At 35.8% G+C, this 23573-nt stretch overlaps 1 protein-coding gene across 1 annotated transcript in view; it reads left to right on the top strand.

Annotated features, from left to right (window-relative positions):
- Positions 1 to 23573, top strand: part of DOK6 (docking protein 6) — a 448396-nt gene that overhangs the window by 152008 nt on the left and 272815 nt on the right. Inside the window, exon 2 of the mRNA XM_064379032.1 lies at positions 20793 to 20900. Within this exon, the coding sequence (XP_064235102.1) occupies positions 20793 to 20900 (108 nt within the window). The remainder of the gene's footprint in view (positions 1 to 20792; positions 20901 to 23573) is intronic.

The raw sequence follows: 23573 nt of genomic DNA, 5'->3' as shown, positions 1-23573 counted from the left end.
CGTAACCATCATTCTACTCTCTCTCTATCTCCATGAGACCCACTTTCCTAGCTCCCACATAGAAGTAAGAATGTGCAATATTTGTCTTTCTGTGTCTGGCTTATTTCACTTAACATGATAACCCCCAGTTCCATCCATGTTGCTGCAAATTACATGATTTTATTGCTTTTTATCACTAAATACTATTCCATTGTATCTAGATAACATATTTTTTTATCCAGTTGTCCATTGATGGACACTAACGTTGATTCTACATCTTGCTTTTGTGAACAGGGGGCATCTTTTTATAGCTAACTTGTCTTTTTCAGTTGCTCTTGTATTCTTAAATATTTCTAATAAACTTGCAGGTGGAGGAAAACATTTTGGGTTTTATATTATCAAAGAGCCACTGCATTTATTTCAGAGAATTCAGCAGGCTGTGAACCATGTCCTGACTTGCATTTTTGTGCAAAGGAAGACCCATAATGGATGTATGTAGTGTAGCAGCATACAGTCTGTTTGGCTAAGCTTAAAAAATCCACAGAACTGTGGATATTTTAATGACAGCTGCAGGTCTTACAGCTTAAAGACTTGTAGCTTGAAAAACCAAGACATTGAGTACAAGTTGACCTGAAATACCCAGTCACTCAACCAGTCTGGTATATTCTTGGACCTATATGACTGTTTTTAAAATTTGATTTTATTTATGACCTGAAGCATTTTGTTTAAGAATTTTAAGTTGTATAAGCTTCAGTTTACTTAGGAATTTCTACCTTAACATGCCTTAAGTTAAGTTGATGCTGCTTGGAATTCTGAATCTGATTTAAATGTTAAATGTTAATGAATGACTTGCTTCTTAGATGCATTTAGCTATTTGCCAAAATGCATAAAAAACTTTTTAGAAAAAATTGCTCTATAATGTGGATTATCATTATTGTAGCCATAATACTTCTTATGGCAGCTGCCATATTTAAAGGAAGTTGTATGATAGGCCTATGCAAATTAGACATGCATTATTTTATTAAATTAGTAGTTGTAGGATGAGGCATTCTTACTACTGTAATGATATAATCTGACAGTGAGGAAATGCATGAGGTGGGATGTTGCACACTGTCTGCTCCCTCTATAAATTCTTATCATGAAACTTACATTTTAAAGTTTGTAATCCAGTACTCCATTTGTCCAGTCCTTTTCTAGTTCTTGATTAGGTATTTAATTTTAAAAAATTGAGTGGCTTAATCTGGGCATAGTAGTTGCATTTACGCTTTTTGGTGGCAAGTTCCATAAAGCAGTTTGTATCTCGACTCATCAAGTAGTTTGTTAACGAAGTAAGAGTTTGTTAAAGATCTTTACTTGAGGATACTTAAGGAAAATACACATTCATCTTACTGTCAAGGAATCAGTTCTTGAAGCACTCATAGTCTGCAGAGCTTAATGAAACAAGTACATTTTTTATTTAAATCAACTTATTAGACTTATCTAAGAAAATGTAGAGAAGAGTTTTTAAAAAAAATTTTGTCTACGTAGCCTAGGAAATTAATGCTAATAGCTACTATTTCTTAGATAAAGATATTTCAATAAGTAAGAGTATAACAATAGCTATATCCAGTTTCTTCCTACATGCCATGATATTTTGGAAATGTTAATTTTATTAAGTTTATAAAATTTAATCATCTTGCATTTTCAGAATATTAGAACATAGCCAATCCAAAATTTTATAAACATTTTTGACAAAAAAACAATAATCACAATTACCTAAGGTTACTTATTTCTTTAATAATACATAAAGTTTTAAAATTCAACCACTCCTGCATCTACAAAATTCTATTCTTAAGAACCAGGTATATGTAAACAACAACCTTCCATACATTTTCAGACACTAAAAATGCCTATATGAAAATGTTCCCAGAAAGTAGCACTGGTGAAAATTTCTGATTCTTTCCAATACTAAACAACTCTGGATAAGATAAAAGCTCCCATGGGAAAAAATAAAGCAAAAATAAAACACAGAATAAAAACAAGGATGCTGTATTTAATTAATTTGAGGAACAATATATATTTTTCCTCTCTCTTAATGCATTTTAAATGCTTTGAGATTCTCTGAGTAAACAACAATTTAACTTTGTTTAATCCAGCATTTTGCAGAGTCATTTATACATGAAACCTTGGCTTCTGTACTCAGCATAAACATCCGTATCGAATGGTATTAAGCACAGTTTGAGAAAGCTTCTTTAGAAAACTGTGAAGAAAATGATGAAGTATACGTAGAGCTAAGAGTTATTTTACTTTATGTATTTGAGAACAAGTTACATCATTTTGTTTTCCCTAATATATATTGAGACAGAGTCTCACTTTGTCACCCAGTCTGGAATGAAGAGGTGAGATCTTGGCTCACTGAAACCTCTGCCTTCCAGATTCAAGCGATTCTCCTGCCTTAGCCTCCCGAGTACCTGGGATTATCATGCCCAGCTAATTTTTGTATTTTTAGTAGAGACAGGGCTTCACCGTGTTGCCCTGGCTGGAGATTTTTTAAATCTTATTTACAGGAAGTAACATATACTGTACTTTTTTAAGTATACTAATTTAATCAAAGCAGTAGAAAGGAAAAAAACATTGGTAACAGGATGAAGTTGGATTTTTGAAGAATGCTTTTCTTCCATTGTAAAGATGTAGTGATAAGTGTATGGACAGCAAATGATTCCTTCGAGAATGAGTTGAAATCATAAATTCATTTCTCTGAGAAAATGAACAGGTACATTAAAAAAAACTATGTGTAACATTTCACGTAGTTCATAGGCATTGTGAAGCTTGTGCCTGGGCTAATAATAATTACTGGCTTAATATTTTTGCATTTGAATTCCACGGTTTGAAGAAAGCAAAGGTGTATATTTTTGGAATGTGATGTTCTGCAATCAACAAGATATGAGGGTTTTGATTTTCAACAACTATCTTTTATTCAATAAATACCTTGATTATCATGTAGTCATAAATCATTGACTTAAAAGTAGGGCAGGTAATATTTATACTGTTTGTCAGACTGAAATACAAACAATAATTAGAAAACGAATGGACCCATACAACATAAAATACTAAGATTTCTCTGCTAAGGAAATCTAGGAGGACATGTCAATAAAAAAGGTAAAAAAATGTATGTAGATTAGAAGCACTACACAAAGTAGTGGAAAGCCTTCAGTGACTATATAAAGAGAATCACTGTTATTTTTCATCATATGCCAGTGGCTTTTAGGAAATTCATATATTGAAGCAAACATCAAAATTCCACTCTTAGCAAAACTGTCTTATTTTAAAATGTGTATTGTTTTAAATGTCTCACTCCTTCCAGAAAAAGATGTATTTACATTTTGAATTTTCCAAATTGATTATTAATGTTCCTATGTTTAGAAAATCACTTCTGAAAATGTATTAATGTCTCCACGAAGAAAAAATAATTGCAAAATGCATTACCCCAGTTCACATACTTGGCTACTCAGGCAAGCCCAATCACGTTCAAAAAAGGCAAGTAGATTTTGCCTACATTTGCTGAGCAAATTGTTTGTTGGATGATTGTTACATCAATTAAGAGAGTATTTTTAAAAGTCACTTTCCTGGAACGTAGTAAGGACTTACTGGACAAAGATTAAAAAGACACTGTTTCTACACTTTAGAAAGTCATTGTCTTGGGGACAAGTCAAGCAGAAAGACACTTAGGGATTTTTATGTATTAATCAAGATGTCAGACCTTAGAGTGCTTTGGAAAAATAAATCTGCATGTTCTAAGACCTTGCTTTAGGACATATGGAAATATATAAATAAACATCTTAAATATATAATCATATATTAAAGATGAATTATAATATAGTAAGCATTATACTAAATATATTACATTTATATTCTCTATCTTTGCTTTGTATTTTGTAGTGAAAATATCAATACAATTTTTATTTATCAATGTTTTTCTATAGGAACCTGTTTGGAAATATTTAATACATAAATACATCGGTAAGTTACCATTAAAATGGTATTATACATGTGTATTTACTGGTAAGGCATGAAGTTCAGAACATTTGCTATGGGAAGAAGAGGATTACTTCCTCCAGAATTTCCACTTCTCATTCTCTTTTAATTTTCTTCACATTGGTCATTCTTTTTATAATCTGCATGTAATTCAGTTATTCTTTGTTTTGTCTTGGTGTCTGTACTGAGAGGTGAACTCCATGAAGACAAGGTGAACTCCATGAAGACAGTGAATAAAACAATAAAAATTGTTTTATTCACTGCTTGACACTAAGCAACTGGAAATGTACCTGGAAAATAGCAAATATTCATAGGATATTTGCCGAATGAATGAATTATGAAAATGGAACTCTTTGAAAAGCTGTATGCATATAGAAAATGTGTGTGTGTGGTGTGCGTGCACAGAGATATGGTGTGCTAATTTTAGAAGGCTATCAAAATGTTAGCAATATTTTTCTCTGGATGGTGGTGGTATTTTAAAATATTCTTTAATTGGCTTTTTAGTATTACATGTCATTTTAACAAAAAGAGAAGATAAAAATTAAAATTAAAAACCTTAATATTTTAAGGTTTAAAATTGTAATTTTAAAATATCAATCCTTTATCTCTATTCATCCCAAAGATATTTCAAATGCCTATGTTGCTGCAGGCAGGAAAATAATTGCTATTTCTGCTCATAAGTCAATTAATAGCTTACCAGGAAAGGCAATAAAACATTGACTGAAGAACAAAGTCAAATGTAATGAAATCTGTAACAGTTGTGCATAGTGTAAGTCTATTCTAAAGACTAAGTATTGAAAGTAACTTCATTATTTCACACAAGAATAAAGAAACATAAGTCATGGACTTCTGTCTGTGCATCCATTGTTTAAGTGTACGCTTAGTTATACCTCTGGTACATCACAGTTTAGATTAGAGATATTATGATGTGGAAATAGGGCGGGCCACAGAGATGGACTGAAAACATGGACTTTGAAGACAGAAAACTGCATTAGAGTTTTGGTAGCACAACTTCGTTTTGTGATCTTTGCCAAATTACTTGTCTGAAATGGATTAGACCTACTTACCCTTCTGGGCTGTGACCAGGATTGCCTGATCTTGGGTGTAAAGCCCCTAGCACAGTGTCTCCCTGCTCAACAAGTATGGATTTAATACCCTTTCCTAGTTAGAATCCCAGATTGTCTCCCTTCAGAAGCCCCAGAAGAACCACTTTCAAATTCACTCCAGACTCCAGTTAAAAATCCAGTCGTTTACTTATTTCTTTTAACAGATAAACTAAAGATGTTGGGGCTCCTTAGAAACTTGAGCACCTTAGATGTCAGTACTTCTGGGATGCCTCCATCTTCACCAAAAGCTGTTTGATGTCCACCTGCTCCCTTAAAGAGTTTAGTCTCATGAGTGGCTTTTCATAACACCTTTTGTAGCACTTGTAGCAGGGACTGTCTTCTGCTATCCTGATAAATACTAGGAAAGGCTCAATTCCTCTGTCTCTATCTGTTGCTCTATCAATTTTTTCTTACAAATAGGGAGCAAAAACAAGGAGAAAACCAAAATGGGTCTCATAACATCTGTATAAACTCCAATATGTATAAACTCACTTTTAAACTTATAACTGTACTTAAGGCAACCATAGAAAAAAGAACATAAATGGAGACTATAATGACTAAATGGAGAGTTTAAAGAAAACACTAGTGTACATGCCAACCGGATCCAAAAATAGAACTTTGTTAGTAGCCAAGAAGAAACCCCAATCCCAACACATCCCTTCCCTTTCACACCAGGACATGAACCACCATGCTGATTATGACAGAAGCCACTTTGTCACTCTTTATACACTTGTCACCTAGTATTCATCTTTGAACAGTATAGCTGAGTTTTGGCAATTTGAGGAATATATAGAAATAAAGCTTGCATATTGCTTTCTTTTCTATCTGGATTCTTTTATTCAACATAATGTTTTTGAGATTTGCCTGTGAGATTGTATGTAACCATAGTTCATATATTTCTTTGATTGGTGTCTAGTGTTCAACTGTATATAACAGTCACAACTTTTGCATTTGTGACTTGTGTAAATAATGCTATAATGGGCATTCTTCCATGTCCATTATCTGTGCAACGTACAGATATTTCTGTTGAGTACAAAACTGGGAGTAGAATTGCTAGAGTCTCTGTAAATTGTTAGCAGAATTGCTAGATTCTGGCTATGTATCTATCTTGCCAAGTCATCCAGTGCACTCTCTCTCCAATAGAGTGTGAGACTTCCATTGCTCCATATCCTCACCAACACTTGGTATTATCAGTATTTTTATTTTTTTCTCCATTTTGTTGGAAATGAATTGATAACTCATTATGCTATTACTTCAGGTTTCCCTAAGTACCAATGAGATTGAGCATTTTGTATAAGCCTATTGGCCATTCATACAGCTCCCTATTATAAGTACCTGCTCAAGTATCTTGCCCTTTTTAAAACTGGATCGTCTGTCTTCTCCTTTTGGATTCTTCACATATTCTGGATGTGTACCATTTGACAGGTATGTATGTGGCAAGTGTCTTCTAATCAATTACTTGATTTTTAATTCTCCAATAATGCTTTCCTAATATATAAAAATTTATATTCTTATTTCAGCTTCTTATTTTCTCTTACAATAATGTTTTTGTCTTTTTTTCCCCTACTTCCAAGTCACTGATATACTAATTAACATACTATATTTTCTTTGAAAAGTTTTAATTACTGGAGCTTTTACACATATATTAAGGATCCACCTGATTCCCAAGACTGAAATTATAGGTGTCGTCATTTTGGAGAAAAGTAACTTACTTTAAAGAGCAAAAATCCTGTTGAGTGGGCATTGTAGCAGTTTGTTTAAATAGGTATACTCTTTTGTTACATTAAGGAAAAAAGGGACTTGATCTGGCACCAAGATAGCTGAGAGGAGGCAACTCTGGAGTGCAGCTCCCAGCAGGTGAGACACAGAGGGCTAGAGGACTCCATGTTTCCAAGCAAGGTGCCGGGTTCATTTTGGTGGGACTCATAGGACAGTGAAAATAGCCCAGGGAGGGCGAGCCCAAGCAGGGCGAGAGTAGCCCAGGGAGGGTGAACCGAGACAGGGCAGGGCACAGCTCCACCCAGAAAGTGAAGCTGGCTCAGAGGGTCAGGGACTTCACCCCCTCAGAGCTCCAATTCGGATCCTGCGCTTCCCTCATCCCTCCTGCAACCCACGGTCCATGAGAACCCTGCTGGACTGAGGGGCCCTGCGGGTTATTGATGCAAATCTGAGTGATGGCTCTGACCCGCCTCCTGCCTGGCACCGTAAGTTGTTGGCATGGACCTGGGAAGCAGTTTGCACTCATGCCAGTGGGACGGAACTACCCGTCCTGAGGCAGAGTTGAAAGCAGGGAAACAGGCCATACGGCCTGGCAGGTCCCACCCCACAAAACCCAACAAACTGAAGCCCGTGCGCTAGAGAGTTTCACAACAAAATACACCAGTTTGACTCCAGTGGGGCAAATCAAGATCAGGGAAGGAAAGATGCCCACCATTGGGACAGCAGGGCTAATCTCACCTGTATAAACAAACTCCAAGGGAAGACCACCCAGCAGCCTGACTAAATCTGAGGCAGCCCAGCAGCACCTCTATAGGCCAAAAAATAAATAAAACTCATAATGGCGATATAGCTCCAACCTCAACAGAAAGGACGTCCACTCAGAGATTCCTCCCGAAATCACCAACTTCAAAGATCAAAGGGAGATAAATCCATGAAGATGGGAAGAAACAAGCACAAAAAGGATGAAACCATCAAAGACTAGAACACCATCTTCTCCTCTGAGGGATCACAACTCCTCACCACCAAGGGAACAAAAGAAGACAGAGAATGAGTTTGACAAATTGACAGAAGCAGGCTTCAGAAGGTGGGTAATAACAAACTTCTCTGAGTTAAAAGACCATGTTCTAACCCAATGCAAAGAAACTAAGAACCTTGAAAAAAGGCTAGACGAAATGCTAACTAGAAAACCAGCTTAGAGAAGAACATAAATGACTTGATGGAGCTGAAAAAAACAGCACGGGAACTTCGTGAGGCATACATAAGTTTCAACAGCTGAATCGATCAAGCAGAAGAAAGGATATCACAGATTGAAGATCAAATCAATGAAATAAAATGAGAAGGCAAGATCAGAGAAAAAAAGAGTGAAAATAAATGAACAAAGACTCCAAGAACTATGGAATTATGTGAAAAGACCTAATTTATGCTTGATCGGCATACCTGAATGTGATGTGGAGAATGAATCCAAGCTGGAAAACACTCTTCAGGATATTATCCAGGAGAATTTCTCCAGCCTAACAAGGCAGACCAACATTCAAATCCAGGAAATACAGAGAAGACCACAAAGATACTCCTCAAGAAGAGTAACCTCAATGCACATAATTGTCAGATTCACCAGGGTTGAAATGAAGGAAAAAATCCTAAGGGCAGCCAGAGAGAAAGGTCGAGTGACCCACAAAGGAAAGGCCATTAGACTCACAGCAGATCTCTCAGCAGAAACCCTACGAGCTAGAAGGTAGTGGGGGCCAATATTCAACATCCTTAAAGAAAAGAACTTTCAACCCAGAATTTCATATCTGGCCAAACTAAGTTTCAGAAGTGAAGGAGAAATAAAATCCTTCACGGACAAGCAATTGCTAAGAGAGTTCATTGCTACAAGACCTGCCTTACGAGAGCTCCTGAAGGAAGTACTAAACATGGAAAGGAACAATAAGGAGCAGCCACTGCAAAAACGTACCAAATGGTAAAGACCAATGACGCAATGAAGAAACTGCATCAACTAACAGGGAAAACAATCAGCCAGTAACAAAATGGCAGGATCAAATTCAAACATAACAATATTAATGTTGAATGCAAATGGCCTAACTGACCCAATCAAAAGACACAGACTGGCAAACTGGATAAAAAGTCAAGACCCATCGGTGTGCTGTATTGAGGAGACCCAGCTCACATGCAAAGACACACCTACTCAAAATAAAGGAATGGAAGAAGATTCACCATGCAAATGGAGAGCAAAAAATGCAAGGGTAGCAATCCTAGTCTCTGATAAAACGGACTTTCAACCAACGAAGATCAAAAGTGACAAAGGGCATCACATAACGTTAAAAGGATCAATACAACAAGAAGAGCTAACTGTCCTAAGTATATATGCATCCAATGCAGGAACAACCAGATACATAAAGCAAGTTCTTAACAACCTACAAAGAGACTTATACTCCTGCACAATAATAGTGGGAGACTTTAACACTCTACTGACAATATTGGACAGATCAACGAGACAGGAAGTCAACAAGGATGTCCAACACTTGAATGCAGATCTGGACCAAGTGGACCTTGTAAACATGTACAGAACTCTCCACCCCAAATACATAGAATATACATTCTTCTCAGCACCACATCACACTTACTCTAAAATTGACCACATAATTGGAAGTAAATCACTCCTCAGCAAATGCAAAACAACAGAAATCGTTAACAAACAGTCTCTCAGACCACACCACAATCAAATTAGAACTTAGGATTAAGAAAAGCACTCAAAACCCCAAAATCACATGGAAACTGAACAACTTGCTCCTGAATGACAAATGGATAAAAAATGAAATGAAGGCAGAAATAAAAACGTTCTTTGAAACCAATGAGAACGAAGACACAGCATAGCAGAATCTATGGGACACATTTAAAGCAATGTCTAGATGTAAATTTATAGCAATAAGTGCCCACATCAGAAACAAGGAAAGATGTAAAATTGACATCCTATCATCAAAATTGAAAGAGCTAGAGGAGCAAGATCAAAAAAACTCAAAAGCAAGCAGAAGACAGGAAATAGCTAAGATCACAGCAGACCTGAAGGAGATACAGACACAAAAACCCCTTCAAAAACTCAATAAATCCAGGAGCTGGTTTTTTGAAAAGATCAACAAAATAGACTGCTAGCTAGACTAATAAAAAAGAAAAGAAGAATTGAATAGATGCAATAAAAAATGATAAAGGGGAGATCACCACCACTTCCTTGGAAATACAAACTACCATCAGAGATTACTGCAAACAGCTCTATGCACATAAACCAGTAAATCCAGAAGAAATTGATAAATTCCTGGAAACTTGGACACTCCCCAGACCAAACCAGAAGAAGTCGAAACCCTGAATAAACCAAAACAAGGTCTGAAGTCGAGGCAGCAATTAGTAGCCTACAGACCAAAAAAAGTCCAGGTCCAGATGAGTTCACAGCCGAATTCTACAAAGAGGAGCTGGTACCATTCCTTTTGAAACTATTCCAAACAATACAAAAAGAGGGAATCCTCCCTAACTCTTTCTATGAGACCAACATCATCCTGATACCAAAACCTGGCAGAGACACAACTAAAAAAAGAAAACTACAGGCCAATATCCATGATGAACATTGATGCAAAAATCTTCAATAAAATACTAGCAAATCGAATCCAACAGCACATCAAAAAGTTTATCCACCACAATCAAGTAGGCTTCATCCTGGCGACGCAAGGCTGGTTCAACATGTGCAAATCTATAAACATAATCCACCACATAAACAGAGCCAAAGCCAAAACCACATGATTATCTCAACCGATACAGAGGCGGCCTTCAACAAAATTCAACAGCCCTGTATGCTAAAAACTCTCAATAAACTAGGTAATGAAGGAACATATCTCAAAACAATAAAAGCTATTTATGACAGACCCATAGCCAATATCATACTGAATGGGCAAAAACTGGAAGCATTCCCTTTAAAATCTGGCACTAGACAAGGATGCCCTCTCTCACCACTCCTATTCAATATAGTATTGGAAGTTCTAGCCAGAACAATTAGGCAAGAAACAGAAATAAATGGCATTCAGTTAGGAAAAGAAGAAGTCAAATGGTCCCTATTTGCATATGACATGATTGTATATTTAGAAGACCCATTGTCTTAACTCCAAATCTCCTTAAGCTGATAAGCAACTTTGGTAAAGTCTCATGATACAAAATCAATGTGCAGAAATCACAAGCATTCCTATACACCAGCAACAGACAAACAGAGCCAAATCATAAGCAAACTCCCATTTACAATTGCTACAAAGAGAATCAAATGCCTAGGAATACAACTAACAAAGGATGTAAAAGACCTCTTCAAGGAGAACTACAAACCACTGCTCAAGGAAATCAGAGAGGACACAAACAGATGGAAAAACATTTCATGCTCATGGTTAAGAAGAATCAATATTGTGAAAGTGGCCATACTGCCCAAAGTAATTTATAGATTCAGTCCTATCCCCATCAAGCTACCATTGACCTTCTTCACAGAACTAAGAAAAAAAAAAAACACTTTAAACTTCATATGGAACCAAAGGAGAGCCTGCATAGCCAAGACAATTCTAAGCAAAAAGAACAAAGCTGGAGGCCTCACGCTACCTCACTGCAAACTATACTACAAGGATCAAAACAGCATGGTACTGGTACCAAAACAGAGATACAGACCAATGGAACAGAATAGAGGCCTCGGAAGCAATGCCACACATCTACAGCCATCTGATCTTTGACAGACCAGACAAAAACAAGTAATGGGGAAAGAATTCCCTGTTTAATAAATGGTGTTGGTAAAACTGGCTAGCCATATGCAGGAAGCTGAAACTGGACTCCTTCCTTATACCTTATGCAAAAATTAACTCCAGATGGATTAAAGATTTAAACATAAGATCTAACACCATAAAAGCCCTAGAAGAAAACCCAGGCAACACCATTCAGAACATAGGCATAGGCAAGGACTTCATTACTAAAACACTAGAAGCAATGGCAACAAAAACCAAAATAGACAAATGGGATCTAATTAAACTTAAGAGCTTCTTCACCACAAAAGAAACAATCATTATAATGAACTGGTAGCCAACAGAATGGGAAAAAAATGTTTGCAATCTATCCATTGACAAAGGCCTAATATCCAGAATCTGCAAAGAACTAAAGCAGATTTACAAGAAAACAAACAAACCCTTTCAAAAGTGGGCAAAAGAGATGAACAGACACTTTTCAAAAGAAGACTTTTATGTGGCCAACAAACATGAAAAAATGCTTATCATCATTGGTCATTAGAGAATTGCAAATCAAAACCACATTGAGATACCATCTCACACCATTTAGAGTGGCAATCATTAAAAAATTTGGAGACAACAGATACTGGAGACAATGTGTAGAAATAGGAACACTTTTACACTGTTGGTGGGAGTGTAAATTAGTTCAACCATTATGGAAGATAATGTAGCGATTCCTCAAGGATCTAGAAATAGAAATTCCATTTGACCCAGCAATCCCGTCACTGAGTATATACCCAAAGGATTATAAGTCGTTCTGTTGTAAAGACACGTGCACATGTATGTTCATTGTGGTGCTGTTTACAATAGCAAAGACCTGGAGCCAACCCAAATGCCCATCAATGATAGACTGGACAAAGAAAATGTGGCCCATATAAACCATGTAATACTATGCAGCCATAAAAAACAACAAGTTCATGTTCTTTGTAGAGACATGGATGAATCTAGAAACCATCATTCTCAGCAAACTGACACAACAGAAAACCAAACACCGCATGTTTTCACTCATAGGCGGATGATGAACAATGAGAACTCTTGGATACAGGGAACGGAACAACACTCACTGGGGTAGGTGGGGGGTTGGAGGGGAGGGGAGGGGAGGGGAGAGACAGCAGAGGGTGGGGAGGATGGGGAGGGATAACACCAGGAGAAATGCCTGATATATGCAATGATGAGGTGGGGATGGAGACAGCAAACCACCACGGCAAGTATGTACCTAGGCAACAATCCTGTAGGATGCAGGATGTGCACATGTACCCCAGAACCCAAAGTACAATTTTTAAAAAAAGGAAAAAGAAAAAAAGAATCCACGTAACACTGATTTTGGGATAAGGTCAGTTTTCACTTTGTTTTGAATATATTTATCCAGTTATTCCAGAGCCATTTATTAAAATTTCTTTTTCCATTGCTTTGAAGTGCTCTTTTTGTCATAAATCAAATATCCATATATGTGTTTATTGATGGTTCTGTTCCACTGATCTATTTGTCTTTGTCTGATTCTACAGTGTCTTAATTACTGTGTCTTGATATTTGGTCTTGGTGTTCCATATGGCAAGTCTTCCCATCTTGTTGCTCAATCTTATTTGAATCCTTTGAATTTTCTTGTTTATGACCAAATATATAATGTTTCTCTCAAGTTCCTTGTGAGCTTGAAAATAATTTATATTATGCAATCATTGGGTACTGTGTTCTGCAGATCTATTTAACCAATTTAATAAATATTTTTGCTCCAATACTGTATATCCTTCTTGATTTGTACATGACCATTCTAGCAGATACTGGTATTTTAAACAAACAAGACACATTATTGCAGCCTTGTCTGTTTTTCAATTCTGAGGCTATGTTCATGAATACATATAAATTCAAAAGAGTTTACACATTCTGCTGAATTAACCTCTGATCATTCTAAAGTGCCTCTATCTCTAATAATATATTTTCCCTTAAAGTAGACTTTGATATTAATATAGTTACATCACTTCCTTTTTGTTAAGATTTAAGTTCTATCATGTTTTCTCACTGCTTGGAGCTTTTAATGGCATCAGAGAGTAAAAGCCAAGATCCTTTCCTGACCTGGCTTATCCCTGTCTCTCTGAACTCCAGCCACCTTGCTCCGCTTCCCTGCCCTGCACACTGGCCCCTTGCAGCTCTTGAAGTAGTTCAGAAGCTCCTGCATCAGGGTGTTTGCGTTTGCAATTCTCTCTGGCTGAAATGCTCTTTCCTCAGATGTCTGTATCACTCATTCTCTCATGTTCTCCAATGCTGCTCCTAAAAGTCTCCTTGGGGGCTGGGCCTTCTCTCACCACACCCCATGTTCCCTTCTCCATCCATGCGCATAATTCTCTCCATAGCACGTAGCAAAAAAAAAAAAAAAAACTATTTATAAATATTTACAAATGTGTTTATTTATTTGCTGTCACGTATCTACCACATTGAAATGATAGTTTCATGCGGCTGGAACTTTGTTTCCATAAGGGCAGAAACTTGGTTTTTGTTATTATTTTGTTTAAATTCTTTTTTATTACTGTGTCTAGAGAATGTAGAACTCTCAGGTACTTTTTGAATAAATGAGTTAATAAGAGGGATTGTAACATTATATCTATCTGTGTATCTATGCACCTATCTATCTATCTGTCATTAAATATAAGCTAGTATTAAGATAGAGCAAAACTCATTTCTCTATTGAAAAGATAGCTAAAGCTAAACTCATCAGTGTTTCAAAGTTAATCCTGTTCATTGACTACTTTTTTTACACAAACCAAGTGTGTCTTTCAATAGTACTACATACATTTTGTCAAAGGGCAAACAAACTTAAGACCAACTAGTTGAAATTACTCATAGTCTAAACCTGTAAATATCTCTTCCTAGATGGGCTTTGTTTATTTATTTATTTGTTGTCTTGATATGTTCATCTGATACACAGTTGTAAATTAATAATTAAACCTTATTCCCCAAGATGTCATTCATATGGTATCTTGCTTTCAGAAGGAAACACAAACTTAGCCACTCCAGCTGTGACACTTCCTTCTATAATTTTTTTTATTGCATTTTAGGTTTTAGGGTACATGTGAAGAACATGCAAGATTGTTGCATAGGTACACACATGGCAGTGTGATTTGCTGCCTTCCTCCCCTTCACCTATATCTGGCATTTCTCCCCATGCTATCTCTCCCCAACTCCCCACCCCTCGCTGTCCCTCCCCTATTTCCCCCCAACAGACCCCAGTGTGTAGTGCTCCCCTCCCTGTGTCCATGTGTCCTCATTGTTCAACACCCGCCTATGAGTGAGAACATGTGGTGTTTGATTTTCTGTTCTTGTGTCAGTTTGCTTCTATAATTTTTTAAATCTCTAGGAACAAACTTTCTAACACCCCCTTTAGTGCAGTGGACTCTCAGGTTTGACAACTCCTGTAATTGAAAATTCTTCCAAGTTTCTAACCAAAATCCTACTTGAAGTGCAAGGTTCATTAGGTCAACAGCCTGTGATAAAACAGGCCCATTAAACCCAACTTTTGGTTAAGGCAGAACTTGTGAATGAGTCCTAGCTAAATAACGTAATTACGGCTATGGACTGAAGCCAAGAAATCTGCTCTCTACTTCACAGTGAGTCTTAAATGGAAAAAGGATATCCTTTATATAAAATCACCTTGAAAAGGAGAAAGCACTAAGGAAAAGAGATTGCTATGCAGTAAAATGGTTTTCATCAGATGGAAGGGGATTAAGAAGATTTTTAATTATGGCATGCTGGCTGGCTGGTTAATACAGTGGAAAGCTAAGGGTATGGATCAGCTGTGGTCCTGGGAATTTCTGGAGTCCTAGCAACAACATGGAATTTTCATATGAGAATTGGAGGGGAACCTAGGAGCCTGTTTGATGAAATAACTAGCATGTTTAGAAGACAGTTTTGAATGAGAAGGTGAAATCAGCTAATCCCCCAGGATAAAGTTGTACAGCATCCTGAAATGACGGGGAAGGCAGAAATGACATCTGCTCAAAGACAGACACTGGGAAGGTACATTTTCTTGTAGGCAATAGGTTCTGTTGTTAACCAGCCAAATGGTCTCTGTATGTTGAGGTGCCCTTGAAGAGCCAAGCAGTATCTGAAGAGACTTCATCTCCTCCCACCTACTGCTAATGAAGGTTATTAATTTATGTCCCATTCTCATGGGATGCAAATAAAAATAAGGTACTGCATCTCATTTATGTGGTGCTCTTTCGTGTACTCAAAGAATTTGTATCTTTCATTTATAAGCAAAATAAAACCTATTCCTTTATTATTTTTTTTTCTCCAGGGAGTGATTTCCTGGTCTCAGGCAGTCATTTCTGCTGTTCAGTCCTGGAATTTCTCCAACACTCTCACATAAGGCATCAGTTATAGGGCCTAAAGCAGATCCTAATGCACTAATAAAATCTGGTTTGACGAAGAGTACAAAAAGGTGATCCCCTTGTACTTCTGCTTATTTTATACTTCTGGTACGGAGGCGGCTTTTAGTATGCTGACTCATGCTTAATTTGATTTTGCATTGACACAGAATGACACTTGAAAAGTCTCCACACCAGCGCCCTTTGTATTATTTTACTGCTATTAAAAAACAAAATACTTTGAAAAACTGTGTCCAAAGAGGGGTGGAAGGTGGAACTCTGCACTTAGCATTTAATTTTTTTGCTACCTCAAGTTTAAAATCTAGCCAGAGATCTGATCAAAATATAACTAGTCCATAGCCATGGTGAATTCATATTTCCTAATTAACTGTATGTTTTCATTACTTGATTGTGAGAGTTTTATTAGACCTTTAAAATATCAAAAATAACTTAAGACAAACAGAAATGAAGGACATTGCACAACGTACCCAACCGTTACACTTTAAAACTGTTTGGGTCGTGAAAAACAAAGTGTCACATATCAGAAGAGACTAAGGAGACAGAACCACTAAATGCAATTTGATATCCTGTGTTAGGTCTTGAAACAGAACAGGAGAAGAAAAATCTGACAAAATCTGAGCAGAATCTTTAGTTAACAGTATTTTACCAATATTAATGTATTAGTTTTGAAATGTACTATGGTTATATAGGATACTAATATTAGAGGAAGCTGTATAGAGTATACAGGAACTCCACCATTTTTGCAACTGTTTATAAACCTAAACTTATTCCAAGATAAAAAATATTCAGGGCTTCAACTTGGTAAACAGTCTACTATATAGAATCTTTAAAGATCAGTCTTATCTCTGCGTGGTTGCCTTTCTTAATGTAATAGCAAAGCGATAAGATACTCTCAAAAATATTAAATCTATTTTTCCTTATTATCTATTATCAGGTTTATTTTAAAACAATATTGAGTGCATAAATAGAAAAACTTATGCCTTCTGGCTCATGTTTAACTCACTCCTTAATAGAAAATAACTATGGTAGCATCATATGGGGAATTACAGTCAGTGAGTATGCGTGTTTGTGTATTTACGTATTTCCATGAATATTATAAGGTTTCATTCAACATCATGATTGTTCCGAAGCTATAGTGAAAAAGTAATAGAGAGTAAGGGGAAGGCATTCCTCTGCACAGAAAGGCAACAACTATGTTACTAGGGATTTGAGTCTCAATTTTATTCCTCAATTAAGACTCCAGATCCATTAATGAATAGCTAAAAGATCAAATTGTGATAATCTCCATACATCCCACTTTGCAGATAATGTTCTTTTTCTGCTACCAGTCTCTCAAATCTCAGATTCATGTAACTGTCTTTTACTTCCTCGCTATTATTAACTCTGACAACTACCAGCACCAGCACTATCCCACCATCACTGCTAGTTTAAAAAAAGATATCTAAAAGTATCTTAGTTCCAACTTCTGTAACAAAATATATACCTGGTGGCTTGAACCACAGAAATTGATTTTTTCACAGTTCTGTAGGTTGCAAGTTTGAGATAGGGTGCCAACCCTGTTGGGTTCTGGTGAAGGCTTTCTTCCTGGCTTGCAGATGGCCACGTTCTCACTGTACGTTCATGTGACCTCTTCCTTGTCCGTAAGCAGAGAGAGAGAAAGCAAGTTCTCTCCTGTTTCTTCTTACAAGAGCACTAATGCCATTATCAAGGCCAACCCTCATGACCCCATCTAACCCGCCTTACTTCCCAAAGCCCCATATCCAGATGTTAGCACGTTGGGAATTAGGGCATCAGTAGCTGAATTCTGTGGGGATGCAGTTCAGTCATGGCCGTATTGGAAACCCAAAAGTTTCATGTAGGAGTTTGTGGATTACTTTCCAAATTCAGATGCTAGATGCTTTCTTCAGGTCATGTCTTGTAATCCTCAAAGGGCATCTTCATGAGGCATATTGATCTTAATTTAACTTCTGCAAGTGAAGGTATTTAATGAATAGCAGAACCTGCACTAAAAATTAAATTGTTATGACCAAAAAACTACGTTTTCAGGTATTAAAATATAATATCCTGAATTATGTTACAAAGGTGTGAATTGTATTGAAGACTGAGTGAAATGATTTATCCTGCACAAAAATTATTTCGTGCTGTATGGTGAAGAGAATAATTTTAGGAAGACTAATTTGATGCCTTTTTTTTCTTTTTTTCAGTCATGTATTAGTGAATGTCAATATAAATAGCTATATTGCTTAACAGTATCCAAACTACTGTGAAATGAGCAGGAACTCATACGTGTATTCAATAGAATAAACAGTTTTGTCCATTGATATTATATATAACATAATTCTCCTAATTATGAAAATCATTTGAAATATTTAAAACTATATTGATGCAAGCAATAATTTTTACAGTATATGTAAATATCCATAATAGTTACAGATGTGCTGAACAAGGTCTGTTGCTAAGAGCCTTTTATCCGTTTTGTATTAAAATGCCCTGTGTGTATTGACTATGCTGTATGCGCTGCGGGCATGAGCTTTATATACTTAATTTCTTAACATTTAACACTTAATCGTCCTCAAGCTAATTTAAGGACACAACCTCAGAGATCTAAATGCCTTGCCCAAAGTTATCTGGCTCCAGGAAGGGGCTGAGCTGGAATTCCAAGTCTAATATTTGTAGTTTCACAGTCTGTGTTTGGGAGCTCATTAATATAATTTCTGTTTTTAAAAAATTATTATATGGTGCTCTAATTTTTCCGGTTGCAAAATATTTGCATTTGAATATTCTGGAGCTGAACATTTAATAGAATTCTATGTCATTAGGAAAAAAGTATCCCTTCATATGGCTTTGTCATGTGCAGAAAATTGTACCTACTCTGTAAAAAAAAAAAGCTTGAGAAATGGCTGAGCCTTGTGGAGAGTCTTCTTTGTACTACAACATAAGTGCATCTTGATAAATCCTTCCTCTGTTTCATGACGTACCCTTCTTTATTAGCTAAGACACTACGTAATTTGTGTAAGATTGCACGGCTAGTAAGTGGCATAGCCATAATGTAAATCTGTGTCTGTCTGATTCCAAAGCTCTATTAAGTTTCTGCTATACCAAACTGTCTCTTCTTAGATATTTGCATTTCCAAAACCTATTACCACTTGAAGTGTAATTACTTCATTTAAGTTCAAAAGCAGAATTCTACAGCACTATATAAATTGATACAGAACTAATTAAAGCTAAACAAACCAGATACTGATCATATTCTAATCATTTAATTTTTAAATATTATTTCGCTTTGGGGGTGTGGATCAGTAAGGGGCCAAATAAGCAAATAATAACAATATTACGTGTGAAATACAGGAGCTGTGTGTAGATAGAACACCAGGAGTGCTAAAGGAGTAATTTAGTTCGTAATTTTCTGGTGCATGGTTAGGAAGCATTTGTTAGGGAAGGTGCATCTAATCCAGGCAGAGGAGAGGCATGTTCATGTGTGCAGGAAGTTTAAGGTTGTCCTACACGTGCTTTTCAAGGCTTATGAAAAGTATGCAAGAAAGACAGAAAGAGTAAAGTCAAAGTATGTGTATCTTGGTTGTTCTACTTTTCTAATGAGAGGCCTTTATGTGAGTGTTGTAAGAATGCCCTTAACACGGAAAATACTGTCTTCTTGTGAATAATAAACAATGTACACTTCAAAGGAATTATATTATCTGGGATATATTTGTAGAAAGAAAACGTATGACAACTTTGCAATTTAAATGAAGACATAGAAGAGAAATATTGTGATCCAGATTTCAGAAATTTCCTTCTATCAGTTTCCACATGAGTGTAAAGAAATTATCCACCAGCAAAGAGTGCACTAAAATTTGAAATTTAAAAGATGTGTCCAGCTTGCATTTTTAGACTTCTTCAATTATTGGGAAAAATTCATTTTATTACCTTGTCTTCAAACATACCTGTTGAGGGAGTGTGATATGGTAGAAAATATAGAACGAACAATCTAGAGGTCCAATATTAATCAGGTCTACAAAATAAGGGCAAGGTTCAGAAATTATGGTGCATGTTAGTGTAATTTGTTGTCTTGCTTTTTTTTGTTCAAAGCTTAAGATTCAGATGTGTGTGTTCAAATCCTGACATTGCCACAAACTTTATCCTGAAATGAAAGTAATGCCTATTCTAGGTCTCTATCTCATTTCATTATAAGGACTAAATATGTATATAAATTTTAATTTATTGCACATAAGTATTTAACAAATACTTCCTATTACAAAAGTAAAGAAAGGATCAGATAGATGTTCACATTATAAACATGTATTTCTTGCTGCTTTCAAAATTATTAATGAATATTTTAAAAAATCTAAAATTCCACAAGTTAATTTTCAAATGTGATTTTTTTTTTCAAAGACAGAAAATTGAGTATTATGTAAGTGCTTCACTTAACTTTATTAACCTGCCATTGCACTAGCATGGAAGATGGAGAATTGTCTGTCACTAGGATGGTGATAATAAGTAATTTACATGGTGTTAGCATCCAGATGATTTAGTTACGTTAAAGACTACTGAAACCAGCCAACACAGTGGAAACCTCAAAACACAATCTTTTCACAAAAAAATTATTTTACATGAAATATTATATTTTAAAAATACACTGTAATGTTAATTAAGAACATGCTTGTCAATCAAAAACAGTTCCTCTCTGTGAAGTAAGTGCACTTAAAAAAGTGTTCCCAGTGGATTAGTTGAATAAATAAACTTCTGATGTCATAAACTCAACGTTAAAAGATGGATAATGGAATTCCTTTATTTGCTTTCAGATATTCAGACGATGCTGGTTGGTTTTCAAGAAGGCTTCTAGCAAAGGACCCAGAAGGTTAGAAAAATTTCCAGATGAAAAGGCAGCTTATTTCAGAAACTTTCATAAGGTAAGTCACAGTCCTGGGAGTCTCTGGGGAATAACTGGGCCCTCGAAGACTTGTGGAGATATTTCTTTAATAGATGAAATCTGCAAAGTCAAAAATTAATGGCTAGGATAAAATGCCGTTTTCTGATAAAATGCAAAAGATATTTTTCTCCTTTATTTTAATAATGTGTTTTAAATGCCAGTGGTACCTCTGCAAAATGAAAAGACTTGTTTTTATTGCTACTTTGCAAAATGAGATGACTCATAACTCAACCAAATCATTTTCTAAGGTGCTGAGTATGTATTTTCTCTCTATTCAGGTTAATTGTGCATTTGTTACTTGATATAAACTGTGAACAATATTTACTAGATAAAAGTTAGGGGGCTGCCTTTAGCAGTGCTAATGATATTGTTAATGTGTATGGCATTTGCTGTTTTGTAAGCTCCTTAACAAGAAAATGATCATTGAATATGTTGATGTGTAGAGATAAGGCATTAATACTAGGAATAAAATATCAATTTCCTAAGAATTAAAAGAATATAAAACATAACCCCAGAATGATGCTAAATATATCTTTCATGATAACATCAAAACACAGCTAGACATTTTATAGTAATACAGAGGATTCATGATCAAAACTCAGAATTATAGAACAGTGTTGCTTATTGGTGGAATACTTAGTAAAGATTTTAATTTCCCATTGGTCATACATGGAATAAGTTATCCCAGATAATGAAATGAATTTGTGGAATTTTATTTTATATATTATTGTAATTTCTTTTTTAAAAGTAGATTTTTTTTTACAGTAAATAGTATTTATTACTTGTTATGAATATTAACTAGTAATCATTTATATTGTATTTAAATCTGGATCAAAGAGCTTAAAATTCGAGTTTGTAAGACTGTCTAGAAACGATGTATGTATATATAATTTTAAAAAATACTTTAAATATAAATAGACATGGGAGTCTTGCTATGTTGCTGGTGTTGAACTCCTGGGCTCAAACAATCCTCCTGCCTTGACCTCCCAAAGTACTGGGATTACAGGCAATGAGCTACTGTACTCAGCCAAGTACTCCATATATTAATATAGATTTACTGCCAGAGGATACAAGTTAAAGTTTCTATCCATTCACTTATTAGCTCATGGGTGTTTGGTTTTCTCATGAGTAGATGAATTTTAAAATTGTTTTATGTCTCTAAAGACTATTTGATATATGCTATCATAAAACAGCCAGCATAATACTTCTCAATCTAATTATATGCAATTATTTGAATTCTAAAGTCTTACTAGTATCTTTTTGTTACGACTATGATTATTACTTTAGCAATAATGTTAAACCTAACTTAATGAGAAACTGCCAGGTTGTAAAAACACGAGTCCCTGATATTTAGTTTGTGAGTAAAATTTTGAAGGGCTGAGCATAATTATGTCTTCTTTGGATGACTGGTTAGAATTCCTGCCTGCTGATTACTGACATATACTAGTTGGAGCTCTCTGGCCAGGACAGCTGGGTTTATTTTTACTTACAAATGAAATAGGAACAGTTGTCAAGAAGAATTATTATCTTATCTCTGGACTCAGCTATCTTTTATCTGAAAAAAATGAGACACACTCTAGTACTCTAACCCCCTATGGATTAGTAATTTGGACACAGACAGGCATGGAATGTCTGTTGTATACCAGGCATTCCACTCCTGGTTGGAAATAAAAAGAAGCATGAAACACAGTCTTGCCCAAAAAGCTTGCATTCTAGTAGAAAATACAAATATACAAATAACTCTGATTCACTATAGCAAGTACAGATGGAGAAGTATTCATAGATTGCTGAAGAAAGAGCATGTTTTCTAATTTGGAACTCAGGTAAATCTCTGCAAAGAAGATATTTGGATGGCCGAACTAGTGGTGGTAGTGTGTTAGCCAAATGAAGAGAAAGGGTCATCTCTAGGAGGCATGTGGAACAGCCCTTCCTTCTTATTTTATATTCTCTTGATTTCTACTACCTTGCCTACTCCTTATCCTATAGAGGCAATCCCAGGTACTCCATGGCAGTGCTCAGAGCTAAAGAAAGTGCTAACTCCCATTTATCTTGCAGACTGCCTCATTAAAATCATTTGGCTTCCACTGTGAGCTGTGAATTTTAAGGCAAACTTCATTCCTTGAGTTATTCTGTAAATTGTCAAAACATGGTCTATTTGTTAGCCTGATATGGAATTCCAACTCATTAACATTTATCAGACATGTTTATGGAGGCCTCACCATGAATGTGGCACTGGGCCATGTGCTGGGGATACAGTATTAGAAAGATGGCACTCTAGTCTATCATTGATATTAACCTCTTAATAACAAACAATGTAAATATGTAATAAATGTGTTTTTTTATAAAAATATAATACAGCATTAATGGATAATGGCTGTAGATATGAGTAGGCTAAGTTTCAACTGAAAAAAAAGTCCTTAACGAATTCAGAGATATAAAGAAAGATCATTCCAAGAAGAAGGAAAATTTTTGAAAAATCAGTACCAAAAAAATGAGGTGAAAACAATTCAGTGTGATCAAGGATCTGAAAGAGATCTGTTGTGACTGAGTGTAGGAGAAGAGGTCAGAAAAACTGAATTAAACTGCAGGTGATGAGAGTCAATGACAGGGTTTAAGCCTGGGTCTGGCATTATAGTCTTAAAATATCACTTTG

The sequence above is a fragment of the Aotus nancymaae genome, unplaced genomic scaffold, assembly GCF_030222135.1.
Source record: "Aotus nancymaae isolate 86718 unplaced genomic scaffold, 86718_ANA_hifiasm-v0.15.2.pri h1tg000020l, whole genome shotgun sequence".
NCBI classification, from domain to species: domain Eukaryota; kingdom Metazoa; phylum Chordata; class Mammalia; order Primates; family Aotidae; genus Aotus; species Aotus nancymaae.
Note: the sequence above shows the minus strand (reverse complement) of the source record. Positions and strands in the feature narration are given on the sequence as shown.